Raw genomic sequence first — 15,000 nt, 5'->3', positions numbered from 1 at the left:
ACACACATCAGCATATATACACTTACAGAATAAAACACAGGAAAGATGAAAGTGACAGCTTCCTTGTAAATGTCCTGTGATGTGTGGGTTTGGGGGTACGCGTGGGAACTGGGGTACCTGTAGCACAGCGGATACTCCTCTCCCTCAGGAAGCGGGGGCAGCTCTGGGGGGGTGATGAAGACGGTGTGCTCGCTGCGTTGCGATTCGTCCAGCTCTATGAGCCTGGTATCCTCTGGACGGTCCCCATCGACCTGGGGGGGGCGACAGAGCAGCGTCATCAAGCGCTCCCGCAAGGTAGAGACTGACCACATCCTGCCACTGGTCCCACATGCTGCCCTAAACCCACCGTGCAAAGTAAGCACCACTTAGCACCGGAACACTGTACTACTGCACAACAATTACGCCTGACAGCGATGCATCGCTCTCCCCTAAAACCCTCCAGAGCCACAATTATGTACTGAAATGCAGAAAAACAACTGAAATGCAGACAGCGCGGTTTATAAAGCGAAAAACGGAAACCCACAATCCGCTCTGCCCGGAAAACGATTATGGGATGCAGAGTAGCTTCAGGGAGCCGGAGGAGGGGCAATAGAGCACAGGGGAACAGCAGCCAGTCAGCCTGTGTGCTGTAGCGCTGTGCTACGCTTGCTGAACCAGACTCTCGTGCACGCCTGTCGATATCTTGAGAGGGAACTACGGACTGTGTGCTCACCACAGTGGAAAGGAACAGCAGGTGACCCAGTTTTCAGTGGGCAGAAAATGCGCTTTTCCCATTGTGACCTCATCTGAGATATGGATGGGAAATCTGGCAATGCGAAGACTGCAGGGGTCCCGGTTACAGTATCTCCACCAATTGAACGTGACCTTGAGCCTAGCGGGCGGGGCTGAGGAAGGGGCGGGGGAACAGCAGGAGTTCTGCAGGCCAGGGGGCGAGGTGTTTTGAGACTCAAACTGTTGAAGTATTAGTCGGTTGTGTAAAGACCAGCAGCAGTTCCTGGAATTGGCAGCCCTGCAGCCGTACGATTAGCGTCTGAACCTAGCGACCCAGCCCACTGTTTCCACTCGCTGCCTCAGCCAACTGACCCAGCCGACTGTCTAAATCCGCCGACTTGGCCTGCGGAGCAATCCAGCAACCCACGCCGTTCTCTGGCACCAAACCACACGCGCCTGCTCCGAGCTCCTCAACAACACTGCACACCTGAGCACCCGCACCCCCTACGAGCCAAATGAGCGCGGGATCAAAGCCCGGCTGACGTCTCTGGAAAGCACGGCAGTGATCTGGCAGGGCGAATGGCGGAGGGAGGGAGGAGGGCTGTGGCGTAGGGCTGCTGGCTGCTGCTCTCTGTGGGGATGGGCAGCGTGGGCCTCAGTCACACAGTAGCAGAGCTGGTGTCAGGGGGGGCAGGGGCGGAGCCTGAGCAGTAGCACCATCCTGAGTTACAGGGGTCACGCTAGCTATGCTAAAGACGCAACCACGCCTCGCTCAGGACCGCAGGACGTAATAAGACCCGACCGGCGAGACCCGCCCGCAGCGTTTACAGGCACTGGGTGAAATCCAGTACGCTCTCCCGAGCCCAGAGACACAGCCTCTCTCTGGAGGGGCGCCCGGTAACGGGAGCTCATACGAGCGATCTCAGGCATCCCGACCACCCCCTGCCCTGCTGATTCACGCCAATCGATCGGCGGGTCCGATTACTCCGGCTGATCCTCTGATCATCCGATCCAGAGGAGGCCGCAGGGCCTGTCCTGAGGCGATGTCTCTCCGTTTCGACTGGGCCGCCCTCAAGCCTGTCAATCTGACGGAGCTCGGACCCGCGCTCCAGGAGGCTACGCCCCGCAGGCTCTCTCTGAAATGGCGGCAGTGGAGACCGACGGAGCAGCCTGCGCAGTGATGTTCTGAACGAACGCGACAGCACGGCACTGCTCATTAACGCGTGTTCCCTGGCGGGAGTCCGAGAGAAGGACTTAACGAGGCGTGGCGTGCCGCCACCCCGTGCCACGCCCGAACGCCTTACCTTCCCTCCTTTGTCTGCACTTCGTTCTGTGTTGTACAGCTTCTCACACGGGCAGTCAGAGCAGAGGGAGAGACAAGAAAGCAAGAGCGACAGAGAGAGACAGAAACAGATTTGATTAGAGGCAGCAATCTGCAGGGAAGCAACAGAGTCAAGCAGGACTGGCATTGTTCCTGGAAGCAAATCAACAGCACTAGTTGGCTCGTTGGGTTGCTGGCGGGTGGAACCCAAATGACCAATGCATTGACTAAATCTTTCTTATTCTAAAGGCCTCCAAGCCTCATAAACACGCACCCCTGCCCTTTGTGAGACAGTTTTACTGAGCGTTTCCACATTTCTTAATGAAAAATGTTCTGAAGGTAATGAAAGAATGTAGGCTACTGTTGCTTACAGTTCCTTCTTTTTCATTACTCAAAGCACTCAGAGGACTGAGCAGCCAGAGGCTGTACTGAATCGGGGACACCCCGTCCCGACGTTCCCGGGAGGGCAAATGCTCCAAGCCAACTAGCGCAAGAGAGTGCACACCCAACCGAACGGGACAGGACAGGGAGAGGAGGGCACAGGCGCGGGGCAGCGAGCGGCTGGGTGGGGTCAGGAGCCGCGCCCACCTTCTCAACGCAGTCGTCGAAGAAGGCCAGGCTGGCGTCCTTGTCGCTGACGAAGGAGCACTCCTCGATGAAGCGGATGAACATCTGCGTCTTGGTCATGAGGGAGTAGAACTTCTGGTGGGAGCGGTCACGACTCCTCAAGAACCCTGCGGAGGAGGGACGGACGGACGGACGGACGGACGGACAGATACAGTTACCCTCAGACTGTGTCTGCACAGCGTTACTGAAGCAGAACCCTGACACAAACAGACGCACACAAACACACACAGACAGACCTCACGCTGGCAAGCCCCACCTCACACCTGGCTGCCATTCAGGAGTGTTTAACAGTGTACCACACACCCATCTTCTGAATGAACATCTCTGACGCAACCAAAACATCCTCTCTGAGAGACAGAAAAACCCGATCCGCTCACACCTGGCCTTTTCCCGTGGTTAAGTAACGGTGCGGCAGATGTGCTTTCCATCTGTTTTTTATATTTTTTTATTTTTAGTGTGCTAATCCAGCTGGACATCCTCGTGCCTAATTTCCCGGCCTACAATGACATCAGCAAGCAGCATGAGCCAGATTTCAGCACTGGAAAACCTGCAGCAGCTGCTGCGCTGGCCCTGACATCCCTGTGCGTTCCTCCAAAGGTCACCCATTCATTCATTAAAAAGAAAAACATAGATGAGAATGCTCATGCATTAAGCAGGGCCATCTGGCTGGTCGTTTGGAGAGGCAGGGGAAACTGCACATAAACAAAAAGCATTTTTACACTTATGATCTTTTTTTTGGCTATCATATCAGTACACATGGACCACAAGAGAGACTCACACGTGCACACGCTCACACAAAAACACACACACAGAAAAAACGCACGCACACGCACACACACACAGGCACAAGCATAAACAGATAAACCTCCTCAATGTTAAATTAGTCCCATCGCTATAAGGCTAGCTTTACTGACCACTTCAGACTGTGGCATTTATTCCACAGGGCAGGAGAGGCAAATCCTCTTAGGCTCGCCCCATAATCCTCTCTGATTGGCCCCAGCTGGGAGGGAGGCTCACCTTGCAGGTCGAACAGGGAGCTGGCGTCGGTGGCCTTCTCGGAGGGCGCCTGGGTGATGGGCCGCAGGTAGGAGCGGTAGCCCTTCAGCACGGCGGCCATGAAGCGCAGGAAGGCCTCCTGGATCTCCATCTCCAGGGCCTGCAGGCTCTTCCCCCCGGCCAGGTCACAGTGCTCGCTCACGGCCAGCTCCAGCAGCCCGTCCTCCCGGGGCCTCTGCTGGCCTGCGCACGCACACGCACAGGGGCCACGTCAGAGTCACGCCACACGCACAGGGGCCACGTCAGAGACACAGCACACGCACAGGGGCCACGTCAGAGTCACGCCACACGCACAGGGGGTACGTCAGAAACACGCTAACACGCACAGGGGGCACGTCAGAAACACGCTAACACGCACAGGGGGCACGTCAGAAACACGCTAACACGCACAGAGGGCACGTCAGAAACACACTAACACGCACAGGGGCCACGTCAGAGTCACGCCACACGCACAGGGGGTACGTCAGAAACACGCTAACACGCACAGGGGGCACGTCAGAAACACGCTAACACGCACAGGGGGCACGTCAGAAACACGCTAACACGCACAGAGGGCACGTCAGAAACACACTAACACGCACAGGGGGCACGTCAGAAACACACTAACGCGCACAGAGGTCAGAGACACAGCACACGCACAGGGGGCACGTCAGAGTCACGCCACACGCACAGGGGGCATGTCAGAGACACGCCACACGCACAGGGGCCACGTCAGAAACACAGCACACGCACAGGGGGCACGTCAGAGACACAGCACACGCACAGGGTCAGAGACACAGCACACGCACAGGGGGTGCGTCAGAGACACAGCACACGCACAGGGTCAGAGACACAGCACACGCACAGGGTCAGAAACACAGCACACGCACAGGGGGCACGTCAGAGACACAGCACACGCACAGGGTCAGAGACACAGCACACGCACAGGGGGTGCGTCAGAGACACAGCACACGCACAGGGGGCACGTCAGAGACACAGCACACGCACAGGGTCAGAGACACAGCACACGCACAAGGGGCACGTCAGAGACACAGCACACGCACAGGGTCAGAGACACAGCACACGCACAGGGGGCACGTCAGAGACACAGCACACGCACAGGGTCAGAGACACAGCACACGCACAGGGGGCACGTCAGAGACACGCTAACACGCACAGGAGTCACGTCAGAGACACACCACACGCACAGGGGGCACGTCAGAAACACAGCACACGCACAGGGACCACGTCAGAGACACAGCACACGCACAGGGGTCACGTCAGAGACACAGCACACGCACAGGGGTCACGTCAGAAACACGCTAACACGCACAGAGGTCACGTCAGAAACACGCTAACACGCACAGGGGCCACGTCAGAGACACAGCACATGCACAGGGTCAGAGACACAGCACATGCACAGGGTCAGAGACACAGCACACGCACAGAGGTCACGTCAGAAACACGCTAACACGCACAGAGGTCACGTCAGAAACACGCTAACACGCACAGAGGTCACGTCAGAAACACGGCACACGCACAGAGGTCACGTCAGAAACACGCTAACACGCACAGAGGTCACGTCAGAAACACGCTAACACGCACAGAGGTCACGTCAGAAACACGCTAACACGCACAGAGGTCACGTCAGAGACACGCTAACACGCACAGAGGTCACGTCAGAGACACGGCACACGCACAGAGGTCACGTCAGAGACACAGCACACGCACAGGGGCCACGTCAGAAACACGCTAACACGCACAGAGGTCACGTCAGAAACACGCTAACACGCACAGAGGTCACGTCAGAAACACGCTAACACGCACAGAGGTCACGTCAGAAACACGCTAACACGCACAGAGGTCACGTCAGAAACACGCCACACGCACAGAGGTCACGTCAGAAACACGCTAACACGCACAGAGGTCACGTCAGAAACACGCTAACACGCACAGAGGTCACGTCAGAAACACGCTAACACGCACAGAGGTCACGTCAGAAACACGCCACACGCACAGAGGTCACGTCAGAAACACGCTAACACGCACAGAGGTCACGTCAGAAACACGCTAACACGCACAGAGGTCACGTCAGAAACACGCTAACACGCACAGAGGTCACGTCAGAAACACGGCACACGCACAGAGGTCACGTCAGAAACACGCTAACACGCACAGAGGTCACGTCAGAAACACGGCACACGCACAGAGGTCACGTCAGAAACACGCTAACACGCACAGAGGTCACGTCAGAAACACGGCACACGCACAGGGGGCACGTCAGAGTCATACAGAGTGATGACAGTGACACACTACAACACAGTCCTACAGGCAAATCATAACAGTCTGACACCCTACACACAGTCTCTGTGGAACACTGGCAGCTACCAAATGACAAGATTTTTAAATAATCTACGCCTATAGATGCCTATAACCCTCGGGACATACTATCAAACTGGGATGTGTCAACAGCACCCTTTAAAAAGATGTTATATTGGTGAGCTGAAGAACAAAACAGTAAAAAATAACACCAGAGAAAAGCCAACTCCAGCACACTGTGCACATCTCAGAATTCTCTCTAACATGCAGACTAATTATAATTGCTAAGATTATTATTAGCGCTTTCTGCTAAGTAACAACTAGTTTCGGGGAAGCTTGTAACCATGGCAACTTCCAGAGTTCTCCTTATTACAGTATTATATTTAACAGCACTTAATGAGGCATTAAATAGGCTTATGTGACTCACTTAAGGATACCGTGTCAATGCAGTTCTCCATTTGGGCATCAAACCCGCAGCCTTCAGGGTACAAATAGCCCACCTCTCTGACCACTTCCCCACGTTGCCGTCACACCACCAAAGGGCCACAAACTGCAGAAGGAACCTGACGGCACGGCAGCGAAGGCCTTCATGCGCCAGGCCTTTGTGCTGTAGCGAGGGTGAGCACAGACGTGATGTATGTGTCTGTAATTTACTCTGGCTTTGTGAGTGAGATTTATCACTGGGGGGTGTGAGGTTTCCCTGCCGCTCTGGCACTCAGGGTGGGAATTCCGCCGCGCACACAGAAATCTACACGGCGCTAATATCTCATCACCGGGACAGGACAGCGGCCAATAGGAGCAGCAGCCCCGCTACAGAGCCAATTACTCCCTCTCCTGTGTCTCTGCAGACAGGCCGCACTGCCTGTCTTTCCATTTACTTTAAATGAACGAAGGAGAAGAATACCTCAGATCACAGCTGCTGGGATATGAGAGGAGGGGTGGGAGAGCTCAGTTTGGGTGGGAGAGGGGTGGGAGAGCTCAGTTTGGGTGGGAGAGGGGTGGGAGAGCTCAGTTTGGGTGGGAGAGGGGTGGGAGAGCTCAGTTTGGGTGGGAGAGGGGTGGGAGAGCTCAGTTTGGGTGGGAGAGGGGAGACAGAGCTCAGTCTGGGCACACACCTTCGGCCAGCTGCTGGTACAGGTTGTTGAGGACGTTGAGCAGGTTCTTGCAGGCCTTCTTGGGCAGGATCTTCCAGGTCAGGGCCCTCTTATCTTCGGTGCTGGAAGCGAAGCGAACGTTCGCCGTCAAAACAAAACGGGAGGCGCCAGCGGAGTGCTCTCCATGGCCGGAGACCCCCGGACAAAACAAAGACAACCTCGCCCCTCCCCTGTCCCACCGAAAAAACAAGCACATCACGGCCTGCATCCAGGAAAACACACTTCCACAGACCTTACCGCTTTCTACACACCGACAGAAAGGGCATCTTATCTGCGCAGAAAACGTGTAAATGTCACACAGTGAATACATGTCCCTGTGTCCATGTACTCCCTGCACGATGCTATAACAGCAGGGCTTCCTTCCTGACAAATAAGCAGCACACAGTGCTCAGGGGAAGAGCGCGCCATTATGCAGTTATCATTATTACATGGGGCTTCTGTAAAAGCCTGTACGCGGGGATGTCTCCTTAATGGACTGCCTTGGGAGGCGAGGCTGTACAGCAGGAGAACAAGGGAAGGAGCTGCACTCAACACAGAAAAGAGATAAAAGAGAGAGAACTCAGCACAGGGGAGTCTACAGAGAGAGGAGTCACGACTGCAAGGGTGTGTGTGTGTGTGTGCGTGTGTGTGTGTGTGTGTGCGTGTGTGTGTGTGTGTGTGTGTGTGTGGGGAGGAAGAGCTGCCTCCACAGGGAAAGAAGGGGAAAGGCAATGGAAACAGAGGGGAGTGTGCTGGAAGGTTTTTAGGGTCTGGGGTCTGAGGGAGGGGGGGGTCCTTGCACTCACTGGGAAATGCTGTTGGTGTCCAGGTCCACGCAGCTGACGTCGGGAGGGGGCTCGTACAGGTCGAAGTAGCGGGAGTCCACCCCCACGATGAAGGGGCAGGGGGCGCTCAGCACCCCGGCCAGGGCCAGCGGGCACAAGGGGATGTACGGGCACGGCCAGTGGAAGGGGAAGATCATCTGAGCGACACACAGAAAGCAGGAGGGCCCAGAACCCCACGGTCAGCCTGAGGCACACGCCAAAGAACAAAGAGGTGGGACATCCACCCCCAGTGCACACAGGGTCTGAATCCAGAACAGGCATGTGGGCTGGTGTGGTGCGGAGTGCAGACTGTGGTCATGCTCAGAAAAAAATTTAATTCAATCGCCTATTATGAGGAAGAATTTATGCGCTGTTATAATGCTGCTTTCATGTAACGTAAGCCCCACTTTCTGTTCCTTCTCAGCAGTTTAAAACACATCTTTAAATTCCAAACATTTGTGTGGGACCATAAAGCCACACAGCTCTAGGGCCACAGGATACACAAAGTGCCCTCTCTCCAGCCCTAATCCATGTGTAACCAGATTGTAGCCCTCTCGATACCTCCCTCCCCCATCACCCCAGTCATTCCATTCTACTTAGAAATCATTGCTTGTGGAGCCTCGACTACGGCTGCCAAGCACCCTCAGGTAGCAGAGCATTAAGACCACCACAGGTGGGTGTTTTACTTCACTTTAAAACACAACACAACAACCTTCACAGCAGACCTCTACAGACCAGCGCAAGCTGCCTGTATTACTACCATTCTGATCGTCGCTAGCAGCAGTGCACCGTGAGCAGCGCACTGTCAGGTACAGCACGTGTTTGAAACAGCTAAACTCTGTAGACACCGCTACAGCTCAAAGCCGGACCTGCAGATCCCCGAGACTTTTCAGCAGAACCGGCAGCGCTCAGAAAGGCGGAACGATGTGGGAGAAGTCTGCTCTGAGCTGTGGCGTGAGTGTAAACCAGCAGCCCGCCAGGTTTTGCCGCAGTGTTCCAGTTAAGCCACGCCCCCAGGTGCGCGCACGACTCACCGACACCAGCGCCTCGGCCACGCTGGTCAGCACGGCCGGCCGCAGCGAGTGCACCAGGATCTTGTGCTCGGTGACGGCCAGCACCAGCAGGGTGACGGCGTTCTGCGGGCCCAGGTTCTGCAGCAGCGTGGAGAACCGGCTGCCGCTGCCCCCGGCAACGCCACAGAGGCGGGTTAAACACGCAAACAACACACCTGACCCCACACATCCATACTCATACTGTAAGCCTGCATGTGAAATCATACCACACACAGAATACATATTCAATTCACACATGACTTAAAACCACTTTTTTACCCATTGAACTGTGTTGTGCACACACTGATGTTTATAAAATGTATCTGTACACATGTTGTAGGTTGAGATTTTTATAAATCCCTGTATGTTACTGAAGTAGTTTCAAAGTTTGAATCACTATGCCTTCATAAATAGAGGATACCTACACCAACACTGATGTGCTAAAATGAGCAGGGTTTTACCTACCTCAGGGGCAGGGGTGAGGACACTGGCTGGCTCAGCATCAGGCTGTCATGTGGGGACAACTGCGACACACAGAGATAATTACCCAGAGATAATAACAGAGACGATCACACAGATAACAACACAGAGATAAGCACATATAGACAAAGAGATAATCACGTAGAGATAATCACACAAATAGAATGACACACAGTGATAACCACACAGCGTATCCTAAGCACAAGCACACGGAGCCCCACTGCGCAGCAGAGGGTTTAAGGCCAACAGGCTTCTAAACCATGTAAACGGTGGCTTTTGTGTGCGAAAACTTGTGAAAGTTACTCCAGAGAAAAGACATATTTTTATAACAGCCAAACAGGAGGCGGAGCTAAAGCGGGACCCGCCCCTGCATGTTGCTCACCTGCACCAGTATCCGGGGCCTCTGGGAAGAGGGGAAGGGGACCTTGTGCATGAAGTGCGAGACGTGCCTGCGGACAGAGGAAAGCACATCTGCATTAACGCACCAAAAAACAGCGTGTTAACACTGCTTTAGCCTGCCGACAACCCAGTGCATGAACACCAGAGCACAGCGTCCTAACACACCGACACAGTACATTACTCAAACAGCTGTGCATTAACACGTTGTAAAAACAGCACATTAGCAATAACGCCACATATTAACACGCTGTAAAAACAGCACATTAGCAGTAACACCACATATTAACACGCTGTAAAAACAGCACATTAGCAGTAACACCACAGCGCGTAAACATCCCAACCACCCAGCGTGCCTGCACCGCCAGCTCCGCACCCAAACACAGTCTGTCATCGGATGCTGTGGGATAAGGGCGTGGTCAGAGGTGTGGTGTGTGTGTGAGGGGAACGCAGACACGGGTCCCCCGCGCGTCACTAACTTCACTCAGCGCCACATTTAGAGCTGGAACAATCCAGAGCTGCACCTCAGCCAACACCTCAACCGCACAGAGCACAGACCGACAGAGCGCTTTCAGAGCTCTGCGACTCCCGCCACGGCCGCACCGCTGCGATCCCCCGCCCGCCCGCTGAGGCGCCACTCACTTCTCGATGGGCAGCGCGTGGGGGCCGGAGATGGAGTAGCGGTACAGGAAGGTGAGGAACTTCCGGAAGGCGTGGAAGAAGGGCCAGTGCGAGAGCAGGCAGATGCACTTGTTGGTGTGCACGGCCCTGGGGCCGCCGCCCTTCCTCTCCCCGTCCAGCAGGCCCAGCTGGGAGCGCTGCCGGTCCGTCAGGCGCTCCTGAGGGTACGGCTCGTAGAACTGGATAGCAGCTCCGTACACCTGCAGGCAGACACACGCACACGCGCACACACACACACACACACACACACACACACAAGCGCACATTAAGACCTCTTGAGTGGTGAGGAAATTAGCCAGCAAGATAGCAGAGCAGAAGTAACACATCTTCCACAGAATCAGCACAATATCACACCCAGGCCTGCCAGCAGCACCGTCACACAGAAGTGACCGAGACAAAGCCATTTTACACTCAAAGGCCTGTCTTTTCACATTTCCTTTTAAATCATTTTAATACATGTATACACTACTTTTAATACATTCAATGGTTTTGTTCTTTTTCTGTGTTAACATTCAATGCAAATTTTATTTAATGGCTAATAATTCAAGAAGATGGATGTCCAATGAAGAACTTGATGAAAAAAAAGGACAAAATGAAACTGACATTGACAACATACATATATTCAGCAGTTATCTCACAAGATCATCTTATTTCGCCTTTTAGTCATGCAAGTCATCTTGCAGTTAAGTCACGTCTATTTAAAACACAAAAGAAAATGCAATACATTGTTAAAGGCTCAGTAATAATTTAATCAGAGTGCATGCTTCAGCATGCTTTTACCGATTTTAAAATCACTCTCCGGTATCTGCACTCAGAAGTTCAGTGCAAACGGACAGACGGCCCTTGAACGCACTTTTCTGTCGATGTTGAGTTTCAGTTTCTTAATTTCTCAGTTAAAATGCAGGCCCAGAGGTAGAAGAAGTGTGTGTGAGTGTGTGTGAGTGTGTGTGCGCACACTTGAGTGTGCAAGTGTGTTCCTGGATGTACATATGAGTGCTGGGGAGACATCCAGCAGTGGAATCGGGAGTGTGTTTATGTGTGTTTGCGTGTGTATGGGACTGGGGACATAGGTAAGCGTGTGTCTGCGTATGTCTGTGGGGTGCATGTGAGTGTCTGTTAGGAGTATGTGTGTGTTTGTGGCTGGGACCACATGTAAGAGTATGTACATGTGGGGGTTAATTAGGTAAGTCATGGGGGCGGCTGATTCTGGGTCAGTGGCTGACACGCTGAGAAGCTGAATCACTCTGACTCCGCAGAGCAGGCTGTGTTTATGGGCCCCGCCGGACCCGCCGCCGCTGCCAGGCATTTCCGCTGGGCTGGGTTCACCCCGGAGTCAGACAGAGCCCAGCGCGGGGGGCCAGCCGAGCCGTCACACCCGCCACAGAGGGGCTCCTCACCGCGCTCGCTTGCTCGCTCGATTTAGGGTCGCCTCTCAGCGAACTCCCCGCGTTTCTGAGGTAAACAGACAGGCCTCTCGCCCCACTGCCCTAGTTCTGCGCCTCAAACAGGCAGCAGCGCTGTTTACACAAGGACCAGCGCGTATTTCACTGTGACCGCGTAACCTCTGCGCCTGTTTTCATTTCTGAGCGTGTGCGGTGATGTTTCCCGTTCTGTGGGAAAGTGTGCACAGGGTCGAGGGTGTGAGCGCTATTCCAAACTTTAAATAAATTCAGAGATGAATAAAAGCAAAATGAAAGAGAAAAAGAAGAACAGAGAAACAGAAAGAAAGAAAGAACCTTGTTTGTCTTACCTTTTCCCCAGAGGCTCCAGTCAGGACGAAGGTGGAGAAGACGGGCAGGGAGTACTTGGTCTGCGAAGGCCAGCACTCGATGGTGGCTCCCATGGGGAGGCAGAAGAGGGGCACTGACTCCGGCAGTGGGAATGACTCGTAGTCCTCCTCAGGGTGCCTGCAGAGAAGCCCTGAACACAAACACGCAGAACACAGGCATCAATCTGCTGCCTGAGCAAACACACAGAACACAGGCATCAATCTGCTGCCTGAGCAAACACACAGAACACAGGCATCAATCTGCTGCCTGAGCAAACACACAGAACACAGGCATCAATCTGCTGCCTGAGCAAACACACAGTACAGAGCAGCCCTGAACACAAACACGCAGAACACAGGCATCAATCTGCTCCCTGAACACAAACACGCAGAACACAGGCATCAATCTGCTGCCTGAGCAAACACACAGTACAGAGCAGCCCTGAACACAAACACACAGAACACAGGCATCAATCTGCTCCCTGAGCACAAACACACAGAACACAGGCATCAATCTGCTCCCTGAGCACAAACACACAGTACAGAGTCACGCTCCTGAACACAAACACGCAGAACACAGGCATCAATCTGCTGCCTGCAACACACAACACAGCAAACACACAGAGCATCAATCTGCTCCCTGAGCACAAACACACAGTACAGAGCAGCCCTGAACACAAGCACACAGAACACAGGCATCAATCTGCTCCCTGAGCAAACACACAGTACAGACCAGCTCTGAACACAAACACGCAGAACACAGGCATCAATCTGCTCCCTGAGCAAACACACAGTACAGACCAGCTCTTCAGCCTGCTCACTGAAACAGCCAGAAAACACACAGTACAGACCAGCTCTTCAGTCTGCTCACTGACACAGCCAGCAAACACACAGTACAGACCAGCTGTACTGAATGCACACTCTCAAACAGATAGCAGATATACTTTCCATTTCCATTTCCATTTTCATTTACATTTTGATTGGTTCAAGCCAGTGAGGCAATGGTAGCGTTAAAAAGCTCTCAAAGCTTCAGTCTCTTATAAGCATGCTTCAGTATGAGAAGCTCACCCAGACAGCACCCTAATGAGAGTGACTTCATGAAGCCATGCTCCACTCTGTGAATATTCCACTTCCAGTGGGAGAAGCTACAGGCCTTCCCTTACATGGCCTTTATTTCAAAAACACAGACCGCCCTGCTGGAGGTAGTCACACTGACTCATAGATTTCACATTTTTTCTAGTCTGTCTGTCACAGAGTTCACTGACAAGCTGAACGGACACGTAAAAGACGCTATATTTGAGCAGTTTATAGGGGTTTGTGTGGAAAGTGCGGGTGCTGGTGCATGTTGTGAGCTGTGTTTGTTAGGTCTGTGCCCACTTAAAGCCCCTGTGTTTCCAGTGACCCAGAGACACGTGTCAGGGAGTCTGGCGCTGGACATCCGATAACTGACTAACAGGGCGTTCCCTGCGAAGACACTCATTAAAACACACAGCAGACTTAATTCAAACTGTCAGCGCTAAACCCGCCATTACACAAGCAAGCAGCAACAGCTGCCACGTTAGCGGGCGGGGACGGGTTCAGGCTGTTCCTCTCACGCGCTAAATCAGCAGATTATCGGCGCCTTCACCCAAGTCCCCCCCACCCCTCGGCACAGACGACGAGGCAGACTGCAGAACGGTCGCCAGGGAACGCCCCCGTCCAACGCACACCGCGGCGCACATCTGTCCACGCGTCTGCGTTCATCTCTTCATTTGCTTATCGGATAAACCGGGACTCCATACAATTTTGAATTCAACCCCCGAACATTTACCGGTGCGCTTCGTGTTTCAGAAGGACAGTAACGGCAGCATCTCCCCTGGGGCTCGGCCCTGCGATTCAGGAGCCTGAGCATCGCGTTCAGGCAGGTTCACCGCACACGTCTGTCACGCGGGCGCGAGTCCGCTCTCTCATTTCCCCTCGCTCAGAGCGGTCATTACGACAGCGAGAGGGACAGAGGCAGTGGACAGCTTCGCGCTCCAGCGCTCTCAAACAGCAGCGCTGCGGAATGCGACTCTGCCGGAGGAGGACGCGCGCATCGGCCCCCTCTCAGCGCAGCGCTCGGGCGGGAAAGCCGTCTGCGACGCAGCTGCCCCAGGCCCTGTGCTGCGTACGCAGTGTCTCACAGCCTGCGCTCCTCCGGCGTCGGGGGGGGAGATTTACAGCGCTGAGAGACGTGCCAGATCAGCGGAGACAGCGGGGACGTGTTTTTCCGCGGCGTTCCCGTAAATCGCGAGCCTTTTTCCCGGAGCGTGCTGGAGTCGAGCGGCGGTTCTGACTCATCTCATCCGGATCCTAGAGCCGCTGCTCATCAGCGCCATACCAGCGCCATGCGCTCGCAAAATCATTTCAGAACGCAGATCTCTGTAAACCCCCAGGCGTCAGCAGGGAGCTTAAAGTTGGCTTAGAAAAGCAACACAAAGGCTGCAGAACTTTAATGCCTTAATGCTGAAAATGTCCGCGGAGCCTTCATCTGGTTCATTTAGGAGCTTAGTCAGCAGACAGCCACTCACCTGCTTTGTAGGCTATAGTGTTGGTTTTGGCCACAGACTTCTTGTAGCATAAGTAGACTGAGGAACCCCACTGCAGGAGAAAGGAGACAGGGATTCATAATGTC

At 54.0% G+C, this 15,000-nt stretch overlaps 1 protein-coding gene across 6 annotated transcripts in view; it reads right to left on the bottom strand.

Moving 5' to 3' along the window:
* Nucleotides 1-15,000, bottom strand: part of dennd4a (DENN/MADD domain containing 4A) — a 65,583-nt gene that overhangs the window by 24,670 nt on the left and 25,913 nt on the right. For 4 of the 6 annotated variants that reach the window (XM_064312136.1, XM_064312132.1, XM_064312134.1 and 1 more), the window contains exons 4-15: nucleotides 14,897-14,966; nucleotides 12,330-12,499; nucleotides 10,541-10,779; nucleotides 9,885-9,951; nucleotides 9,488-9,546; nucleotides 9,005-9,149; nucleotides 7,953-8,128; nucleotides 7,129-7,229; nucleotides 3,677-3,898; nucleotides 2,621-2,766; nucleotides 2,016-2,054; nucleotides 118-251 (exon numbers count right to left, since the gene is read on the bottom strand). In XM_064312136.1, coding sequence (XP_064168206.1) covers nucleotides 118-251; nucleotides 2,016-2,054; nucleotides 2,621-2,766; nucleotides 3,677-3,898; nucleotides 7,129-7,229; nucleotides 7,953-8,128; nucleotides 9,005-9,149; nucleotides 9,488-9,546; nucleotides 9,885-9,951; nucleotides 10,541-10,779; nucleotides 12,330-12,499; nucleotides 14,897-14,966 — 1,568 coding nt within the window. The remainder of the gene's footprint in view (nucleotides 1-117; nucleotides 252-2,015; nucleotides 2,055-2,620; nucleotides 2,767-3,676; nucleotides 3,899-7,128; nucleotides 7,230-7,952; nucleotides 8,129-9,004; nucleotides 9,150-9,487; nucleotides 9,547-9,884; nucleotides 9,952-10,540; nucleotides 10,780-12,329; nucleotides 12,500-14,896; nucleotides 14,967-15,000) is intronic. The other 2 variants (XM_064312135.1, XM_064312137.1) reach the window with 1 other exon arrangement.

Source organism: Anguilla rostrata, chromosome 16, assembly GCF_018555375.3.
Source record: "Anguilla rostrata isolate EN2019 chromosome 16, ASM1855537v3, whole genome shotgun sequence".
Lineage (NCBI taxonomy): Eukaryota > Metazoa > Chordata > Actinopteri > Anguilliformes > Anguillidae > Anguilla > Anguilla rostrata.
Note: the sequence above shows the minus strand (reverse complement) of the source record. Positions and strands in the feature narration are given on the sequence as shown.